The sequence below is a fragment of the Kryptolebias marmoratus genome, linkage group LG24 (genome assembly GCF_001649575.2).
Source record: "Kryptolebias marmoratus isolate JLee-2015 linkage group LG24, ASM164957v2, whole genome shotgun sequence".
Classification (NCBI taxonomy): domain Eukaryota; kingdom Metazoa; phylum Chordata; class Actinopteri; order Cyprinodontiformes; family Rivulidae; genus Kryptolebias; species Kryptolebias marmoratus.
The window spans coordinates 12371783-12381774 of record NC_051453.1 but is presented as its reverse complement, the minus strand read 5'-3'; the positions used below and the strand labels follow the sequence as shown (position 1 = coordinate 12381774).

At 43.1% G+C, this 9992-nt stretch overlaps 2 protein-coding genes across 9 annotated transcripts in view; one reads left to right on the top strand and one right to left on the bottom strand.

The window, feature by feature from the left end:
- tle2a (TLE family member 2, transcriptional corepressor a) overlaps positions 1-3042 on the top strand; it is a 43022-nt gene extending 39980 nt beyond the window's left edge. For all 5 annotated transcript variants that reach the window (XM_017407155.3, XM_017407153.3, XM_025003978.2 and 2 more), the window contains exons 19-20: positions 59-135; positions 248-3042. In XM_017407155.3, coding sequence (XP_017262644.1) covers positions 59-135; positions 248-355 — 185 coding nt within the window. In that variant the 3' untranslated portion in view covers positions 356-3042. The remainder of the gene's footprint in view (positions 1-58; positions 136-247) is intronic.
- Positions 2833-9992, bottom strand: part of tle2b (TLE family member 2, transcriptional corepressor b) — a 79601-nt gene continuing 72441 nt past the window's right edge. For 3 of the 4 annotated variants that reach the window (XM_017407160.3, XM_017407158.3, XM_017407159.3), the window contains exons 18-20: positions 8661-8811; positions 8484-8560; positions 2833-6141 (exon numbers count right to left, since the gene is read on the bottom strand). In XM_017407160.3, the coding sequence (XP_017262649.1) occupies positions 6034-6141; positions 8484-8560; positions 8661-8811 (336 nt within the window). In that variant the 3' untranslated portion in view covers positions 2833-6033. The other variant, XM_037974297.1, reaches the window with a different exon arrangement.

Genomic DNA, 9992 nt, shown 5'->3' with positions numbered 1-9992 from the left:
CCCTCCCCCTCCCCCCGAGGCGTTATCTGCTGACAGCCGTGTGTGTTTGGTCCTGTAGGTAAATGGTTTGTGAGCACAGGAAAAGATAACCTTCTGAATGCCTGGCGGACACCCTACGGATCCAGCATATTCCAGGTAGGGTTTATGTACATGAAACAAAACAGATGCTGTTTTGATTAGAAAAACAGCAACATGTCTGGATGTCCTCAGGACCGTTCGGTCTGATTGACAGTTTCTCTCCGTTCAGTCCAAGGAGTCCTCGTCGGTCCTCAGCTGTGACATCTCACCCGACGACCAGTTCATCGTCACCGGCTCCGGGGACAAGAAGGCCACAGTCTATGAAGTCATCTACTGATCTCTGATTGGCTCCACAGAGTAAACTTCTAATCAGAGGGCGGAGCCAAGGCTCCCTCCTGCGCCAACGACGGCGGGAAGCAAGAGACACTCAACTTGTACTTTGTTGTTTTGTTCACAGCTGGGAGAAGAAAGGACAGGCAAAGTCACATCTCTGGAAAAAACTTTGATTTTAACGCTCTGCGAACGCTGGGTAGTCTATAGCTGCGCGATTATGGGATTCCTCCAAAGAACTTTCGATTTTTTTTTTCTTTTTTATAAAACAAAATAAAAAAAACCCTCTGTAGTGTAAAAGAAATTAGGGAGAAAAAAAAACACCTTTTTTTTTTAGCTTTTGAATTTATTGCAAACAGTTGGACTGTTGAGTAGAGTCAGGAGACAGGGAAGAAAATCCTGTCCTGACTCGGTGCCGTATGTGGAGTCCGTGTCGGAGTGTTCTCGGCCCGGTTCGGTCCAGGACGGCAGAGGGCGGGATGGTCTGCTGAGGTTCCAGCTGCTTTTATTTTTTATTTTTCCTCCTTGTTCATTCTAGCAGCAACATGATTGTAAAATGTCTCGTGCACACAGAGCTTGGCTGGTTTATTTTATTTTTTTTACAAAGTGGACAACAGTCAGACACGAAGCAAAATCCTAAAATCAGTTTAAACATGAAGAATCTTCAGGATCAGTACACATTTCATCTCCCCTCCATCTGTTTTTTGGTTGATTTAGGGCACATATAAACAGACTGACCAGTATTTTTTAAAACTACCATCATGATCCTTGAACCTTGCTATATATGAACGTGTAAATAAAGTTCTCTAAAGGCAAAACAAGGATGCTATCTGTGACTTGGACTTGTCTGAGACTGCAGACCTGAGTTTTAAATTTTTTTTTCCTCCATACAGCAAGTACTCACTAAAGAATGCATCATGATTTTAGGAATTAGTTGGAGCTGATGTGTAAGAGCTGCGCACCGCTGTTTGTTTCTTCGTCGGGCTTCCGGCAGGTATGACTCAAAAAGGACGTAGTTGTTGCATATTTGTTCAAACGCGAACAGCCAGAACGGCGTGTTCTCGCCGCGTGGTGTCAGGAAGCATCTTTAGAAATATTTAGATGAAAAATGAGCGCTGTGAAAGGTGAGTACACACACACTGCTGCCTCTGACAGTGCTCCTCTCGTTCTGAGGGAACTCGGAGCTCCTCGGGATTCAAACCTGCAGCACGTGGAGTCGTGAGTTACGGCTCTGTTACGAGCTTCTCGCTGGTCGATGCAGTTTCACGGTTTAGTTTCTGTGCAGGAAATGTGAGGGAGATGGTGGTGTTGGAAGTTCTGTACAGATGGGCGAGAAAACCTCTGAGTGAGGCGTTCATCTCATGTTCAGAGTAGCAGGCTGGTGGCAAATTTAGCTTAATTTAAGTAACTTAGAAGTTTAAAATCGTGGAGTCTGCTCTCCTGTTCTGTGAGTTACTTATCACTCATGTAAAACTTCCAGCTTGATTTTTTTTTTTTTTAGGAATTATTGTCCCCCTTTAAAGCAGAGAGGACATGTGGAACTGCATCATCATCTAATTGACTCCTAACAAAGTGGTGATGGAGCAACTTTCAAAATGTGATGAATGAGAAAAACACACTGAAGATATTTGGTAAGTCTGTTTTATGTATTTTAAACTTAAGCTCAACATATTGACAAACCTAAATCTCTGCAAATATGGAAATATGTGTAAATGAGCTCAGTTATCAGTTTAATTTGATGTTTTTGCAGCTTGGGTCTCAGTCCAGAAACCAAAATCTGTCAGTTGCAAAGTTTGCTTTTTTTCCCCCTTTCTTTTAAAAACTCAGTGTCATGTGTCAGTGTCATGCTCTTGGAAACACAAACCTTTTTGTTGTTACTGTAACGGGGTAAACAGTGACTTTGCGCTTTTTTTTTTTTTTAATTAACTGGACTAAGCTGGTTGTCACTGTTAAGTGAATAAAGACATTTTTCTTGATGTTCAGCCATTTTTTTTTCAGCAATCAAGAAGAAGCTAATTAAGATCAGGCCTTATTGAACATTGTGCATTTTTCTGCTAAGTGAGTAAATAAGTTACCCATTCACCCATTTTCTTTACCTTCTTTTCCTGTGTTGGAGCTGGAGCTGGTGATTACGCAGGAAGCAGGGTCCACCCTGGACAAACAACCATTCACTCTTTCATACTGGCAGTTTTAGAACAAGGCCTGTTTGTGAAATCATCTTTACTACTTGATAAATCTCATTGAATTGCATAGAAACATTTCCTTTCTTTGTCATACTGTATTGCACTGAATAACATTGTTAATCTAACATTTTATTGTGATTAAGGGGTGAATCATGTTAATGTTTGCTGCTCATTTCTCTAACCCTTAAATGTTGCTCATGACTGACAGAAGACGAACCATGAACACAAACTCAACCTGGGTAAATGACTTACATGTCCTGCATGGTCCAAAGTTGTCAAACAAAACTCTGCAAACACATGAAAGGATGAACACGTGTTTCATTTATTTTTCACACATAGTATTTCTTGTACAGCACAAGGAAAACCCATCAGGAGGGAAGACGGAGTGCATCCAAAGAGAAAATAAAAAGTTCCTTGGCTTTTCAAAGGAAAAAAAAACCTTAACATAAGCTGTAAAATAAAATAAAAAATAACTGTTTTTACACAGCTGGAACGGAAAGAAGCACAGGCAGGGGGAGAGACATGTCACCTAAAGTAGAGTATCAAATACAACGCCCCAAATACTGATGCTAAACCAACATATGCATAGCCAATATACAGCCTTGCTTTTAGTGGTATATGAGCTTGTGCATGAGAGTTATGGCTACCAGAGACTGTCAGAAAGTAAAGGAGGCAGCCAAAGGCATGAAACTGTACAGATCAACTTTCCAGAAGTCTCTTTTTAGTATTCTGCTTTAGTGCTGCAGCGACAAACAGATAAACTTTGCTAAATTTTTATACAGGTAAAGTAAATTGCATACTGCCATTCTTCCTCGCCGACTAAAATCAGATTTCCTTTTGTCAGCGGGAGAGCGTTAGAGCATGCAGTAAAAACCGGAGCGTCTTCGACGGCGCCGAGCCACAGCCAGCTCCTGCTGTATACAGACCAGACTCTGAAGTATTAGCTGAATACAACACCATAAGGACTGAAAACAGACTAAAGTATGAATACTACCACTTCTGAAAAAGGGGGGGATTAAAATAAAAACAACAAACAGCAGAGAGGAAGCCTCTAATGTTAAACAGAGGCGGTTATTCTTTTTCTTTTTTCTTCTTCTGTACACTGGATGGCTGCTGATGTATACCCTCTGCCTGACATTCTTACCAAGGATGAAAAGATACTCATTAAGAAAAACAAATATATAAATCCCTACCTGTGTTCCTCTGGTTGTTAATCTTCTCCACATTCCTCTCTGAACCCCAAACTAGCCACAGTCAACCCCAGAAGTTAAACATCAACGCATGAGACAAGCTATCACGTGGTATAAAATAAAATACTGAACTTACTGAGTAACAAAATGTCGTTTTTAAACACTGCTGACAGAAGCAGAGAGCTCTGATATACAGTTTTACTGTCAGTTCTGAATTATAAAATTGAAAAGATTTGACATTTTCCTGGTTTTTTCCTGCGTGTTTCTCATTGATGTCAGGTCTGTACGGTAACTGGTTGGTATACTGCACATAGTTAAAACAGACAGTCTTTGTGTTTATGGTCAAAGGTCTGGGCTCTCAGCTTTCCACTCGATGAGGTCGACTCTTGTGCCAGCCTAACTCTGATCTCAGACTGCAACTGAATGCAGCGGCGGCCATTTTCCTCCCAAATGATCTAATGTTACTTCTCAGTTCTGCTCTACGACACAGGTATGCTGAATGTTAGCCTTTTTACACTGCAATACCATCCCTTCATGAGCAAATGTGCAGGGATGATGATGATTTACTTAAAAATCGGTCCAGATCTGCCCATTTTAAAAGTGTACTCTAGCGGATTAAATCATAAACACGGAGGCCAAAATGGTGGGTACGATGTAGATGGGTAATGAAATAATGTGCAGTCTCGACAGAATACAGTTTTGCGAGGCGTGTGCACAATAAAAGCGGTGATTTCCAAAACCTGGCTGCGCAAAACGAGGCCGCAAACACTCAAACCCTTAACTAGTTCTCCAACAGTGAGCTACTCGCTTCATGTTCCAGATTGTTGCAGAAGCAGTAACTTCCTGCAATCCCACCTGTTACCAGGCAACTGTTTCCGATTGAGGAATAGTGCGGAATTAGTTAATTTTCACACTTTGGTATTTTAATAACTAAAACAAAGAAGAAGCCATGTGTTAATCAGCGACCCCAGGAGCACTTGTTAGGCACAATGTGCTACACTTAGCATAAGGCTAGTCGGTCTTCTGTTTTCAGTGTGTGGGGTTAGAGAACTTTACATTTGTGTTATCAACATGAGATCCGTGCAGAATCTCTTATTTAAATCATGACAAGAAACGTCTTTATAAAAAATAGCTTAAAGAAAACTCAGCTGAACGTGTGAGGCTGCAGCAGACAGACGTAGATAAGGACAGTTCTATCATGTCATCTAAACACTAACTAGTTGCATAAAACTCAAAACAAACTGGATTAGTTGCATTGGTGGCAGCGTAAGAACACGACTTGCTCTGCAGCCTGCCGTATAGTGAGGCACTCCGTGTCAGGAGAACAATCCGGAGGAATTAAAAGGAAACGTTCGGCTGACGTTCTTCATTTGTGTCTCCGGGCTCTGGGAGAATCTCATCGACTCCTCCGCTCATTAGACGCTGCCTTTGTCAGAACAAAATAAAACAGATATTACGGAGTGAGACGAGGAGTGCTGCGATGAATGTTTAATTGGGTGCTCGGCGCGTTGTGTGTTTTCCTCCCTTCGTACGTTTACCTTGAGGGAGTGTTGAAAAGAAAAAAAAGAGGTGTGTGTTCTCTCGCCTGGTGACGAGCGGCGATACGCATTTGTGTATCAGAGCAGGTTTCATGTCGGTTTAGGCGGCCCCTCTCCATCTTGGAGCGCCATCGCTCCCCAGCTCCTGACACCTCTCGCTGGGGAGATCGAGCTTCAGCGTCGGCCTCATTAAGGCCTCCACTGTCTGGCTAATGAATCGATTGTGTGGTATCAGTGCTCCTGGCTGGCGCTCCCACAGTGCCGCTTCGCGCCTCCTCTGGGGGCCTCCCTTCCACTGAGCTCTTAATCAGGAAACAGCCCTAATTACCCTGCCTCCCTCTTCCTCTACCCCTCACCCTTTAATTTCTCCTTCTTCCGCTCGCTCTCTCTCTCTCGCTCTCTGCTAGTTCTTCCCCCTCGCATTCTCCTCACAACTTTATCTTTACACTCCACCGCCCTCTTCCTTTGTCTTCCTTATCTTGCTGTTTTTTTATTCTGCCTCCCTGCCTGCTATCATGCCTCATTCGTGGAGCTAAAAATGGGAGGAGGAGGAGGAGGGTGGGGACGTTTAAGACCATCTACAATAGCTTATATCACAGCTGAGGGCTGTGGGTCGGGACAGAGGTGCTGCTGTTGCTGATGTAATGAGGATCAGGTACAGCTGACAGGAAAACTAATTGCCCAATTTGTATAAACTCCCAAAAAGAAACAAAACAATAAAAGACAGACAATGAAAAAAAAAAGCACCATCCTGTTGTGTTGTTCTCCTGGCCCTCAGTACACCACCTCATACACTGTGGCCTTCTTGTCCCCGGAGCCCGTCACTATGTACTTGTCGTCCGGGGAGACGTCGCAGCTCAGCACAGACGACGACTCCTTGGACTGCGAGCGGGTGAGACGGGCGGCGACAGACGGACAGAAACAGACACAACGAAAGAGATGTTAAAAAAGATATGTCTCAACGTTTAATACCCAATCACACAACACACATTTGCATTTCAAAACAGTCAGCAATTATTTCCAAGCAGACATCTGCACAGCTCCAGGATGCTGACTCATCCGTCTGCTTCAATGTGAGACAAACAGCTCGGTTCTCCCCCCCCCCTCTTCGGTGAGATGCTGCCTCATTAAGTGCAGGTTGGAGCATCACTAGGAGAACAGATTTGATGGCTCGCATGAAGTGACAAAATGCTGCTTTTTATTTGCTTCCTTTTCCCCTCTTGGGTGTCAGAAAGTCAAACTTGTTCACCTGGTTTTAGATCCATCTAAAGCTCCTTCAGCTCTAACCCTCCATAATCATTCATCCTTTCACCCCAGACTTTCCTCCTCCTTCTCCTCCTCCTGCTCCTTCCTTCACTCAGAGCTCCTCTGTAAACTTGCACTGCGGGGCTGTCAATCATCGAGGCACCGGTGAGAGGCCATTTCACACCGGATTCCCCATCCTTAACCAAGACAGCAGGAGGAGGAAGGAGGGGCGTCCACTAGGAAGAAGTGACAGGCTAAAGGATGAAAAGCACAGCTGAACGCACACTTTTTAGACCACCATTATCAAAACAAATAAAAGTTAATTGTGTGATAATGTGTGTAATCTATTTTTCCCTTAACAAGTCTGAATGCACGGTGAATATATGATTTTATATGTAAAAAAATAAGTTGAACTACTTGCAAACTTGCACGTAAAAACCTGAACAAACGATCACATCCATAAGGAGAAGCAGCCGACCTGAGGGGCAGTAATCAAATACTCTGATCTACAACATGCCAAACAAAACAGCACCCAGCTGACCACTAGAGTTGATCAAAAGCTAAGAAAGAAACCTTGAGGTGATAGATTCAGACAACCCTGATGACCGAGAGTGATGTGAACTATGTGGTGTTCAGAGCTCAAATGTTTTGAGAGCATAAAACAAACAAAAAAAGCATGGCTGTCCCAGTGGCTGAGGAGCAGCTCTATACTTCCACCCAGCCTCAAACTGAAGAAACATACATGCAACCAGGTACCTGACATATTGTCACGTCTTTGTGTGCCTATTCCTGTCGTTGCAAAGATAGAAAATTCATATTTTACTAGATCAGCAAAACAAATCTTTTAGAGAAAGACAGACATCTGAGGACTGATCCACGGTGTTGATGGGATGGGCTCCTTGTGTTGCAATTTTGTGAAAATATTAAAGTCAGACACATTGTTCCAAAGGGCAAGAAATATATATATATATATATATATATATACTGTATATTACAAGGAAGACAAAAGGAAAGGACAGTATTTAATAAAAGGAAAAGGTCAGAGAAAGTCAGGAAACAGGTTCAAACAGATTAGGAGAAAGGGATTAAAATGAAAGAGCACAGAGGGAGGAAGGACAATAAATGGAGATCCAAGGAGAAAGGAGGAAAAAAAAGAACAAGAGAGGAGTGAAGCTTTAAAGAGAAGCAAGGAGACAGAAACAGGAAAGGACAGCAATAAACTGAGGAGGAGGAGGAGGAAGAGAGCAGCTCTGTACAACACGGTGAAAGGAGGGAGCTGTTTGGCAGAAGCAGCGTTTGGCATTTGGATAACAAAGCGAGATAGCTGCTTCTTTCAGTCCACAGGGAGAGACAGGAGCCGCCAACCCTGCTGCCCACTGCAGCTTACACAAATATGACAGCCGCACTGCTTAACACACACACACACACAGCACTCTGCTTAAATGGACTTTCATCCCCCCTCTCTAGTTTCATTCACACTCAGATGTACGGGCTCAGCTAAATTTACTGCATCCCTGCGTATGCATGATTCAACATTTACTTAAATAGGGCAACTGAAGAAAGAAAGAAAGATCCACTGATTGTCACACACCTGAGTGTTCTCCGCATTTGACCCATCCCCTGAGGGAGCGGTGAGCAGCAAACCCCCCAAATCCAACCCTTAATGCTGAGTGTCAAGCAGGGTGGCAATGGGTCCCATTTTTACAGTCTTTGGTATGACCTGGCCAGGGATTGAACCCACAACCTCCCAGTTTCAGGGCAGACACTCTACCACTAGGCCACTGAGCTGGTACAGGGTGGAGTTATGACATTTGTGTGTGTGTGTGTGTGTGTGGCTGGCATATTTTAAAATAAAAGGACAGAAAGATGAGCTGTTTCCACTCAGAATCTGATGGCTTTGAAGTCCAAACTTGCATCTAAATTAGCATATGATCCTGTATAAATTCTGCAGCGAGCAGAAAATCCCACTCAGCCCTCACCTGGAAAATACTCGCTCCATATGGTGTCCTCCACGCATTCAACAGATTGTCTTTTCCTGTGCTCACGAACCACTTTCCTGTAGATAAACACGGCTCAGGTTACAGTCTGGAGACTGCCGTTAGGACCAATATGGCTGCAAATGATCCCAAAGACGCGTGCGCGTTTAGTGTTCGTACCGCAGTAGGCGAATTTGAGGGAGAGGACGCAGCTCTCGTGGAGGTGCAGCTGGTACTTGTCGGGTTTGGAGACGTGCAGGACTTCCACGTTGCTGCTCTCCATCCCCACGGCGAGCCACTCGCCCGTCGGACAGTAGCCCAGAGAGAAGATCTGGAAATGAAGAGACGGGGAAAGGAAAAAAAAAAAAGGGATGGACAAACGATAGAAAGGAGGATAGGGTTGATTGAAAAGACGAGAACAATGGATGAAAGCAGCGAGAGCAGATGAAGGAATTAAGTGGAATGATTGGACATCCGACAGACAGACGAGATCGAGGTGTCGAGTGAAAACGGAGAAGAGGAGAGATGTAGGGAAGTTAAGGAGAGTAAGGTAAATACAGAGGGAATTAAATAAAAGAGAAAGATTGAGGGAAAGGAAGGTGGCAGATGTAGGGAGATAAAAAGCAATAGAGAAAGTCATTACATGGTGGATCGAAACTCATTTGACAACAGTGGTCAACTCTATCACCCCGTTGTGTCAGTGAGAGGCAGATGTTTGTGTGTGTTTACATCCAGCTGCTGTTGATGCACTTTTTATGCTTCAAACACTGCCAGGTGCAAATGGAATATGTATTTGTATTTACTTCATAATGTATGCGTTATATGTGTTTACAAGTTGAATTCTGTTATAAATCAATCACTCTGTATAAATAATATGGACTTTTAAATACACAAATGGTATGCAAAAAGAAAATATGTTAATGTACAAAGAAATTGACAGACATTTTGGCTTAGTAAGTTAAAAAAATGCAGCTTCAAAATAATTTAATGCAATAATTTAACGATTGTATTTAAAGGGGACTTCAGCGTTTACCTCGTGAGTTAATCTATTTTATATTTTGTGGGTTGTTTGAAAAGATTAGCCTTATTACGTTTCACATACAGGTCTAATCTTTAACTATATAATTTAAGCAGCACAGGCCCAAACCATGATCAGTCTACTTCTGTGCATCCCAGCTAAAGAGAACATCCTCCAGGAAAACCTTTGCACACTGTAATAAGAAAGATATCTTTACCTTCATGAGTCAGCAAGATATGATCTCACAGGTACTGAGAACCATTAAGCTGTTTGTTTTAAAGCATCTGATGGTAATTTTGTGGTTAGGATGCAGGAACGTCTCAGACAAGTCCTCGAGCTTTTCCACTCTTGCGTGTGTTGCTTTACAGTCGAGCAGCGCTCCATCAGGCAGAGGTGGATTTTCCTATCTAACAATCGGGAAAGCAGTATTTTCAGAAAGTTTGCTTGGCATCTCGACCTCAACTTGGCCTCCATATTTCAATGCTAAACGACAT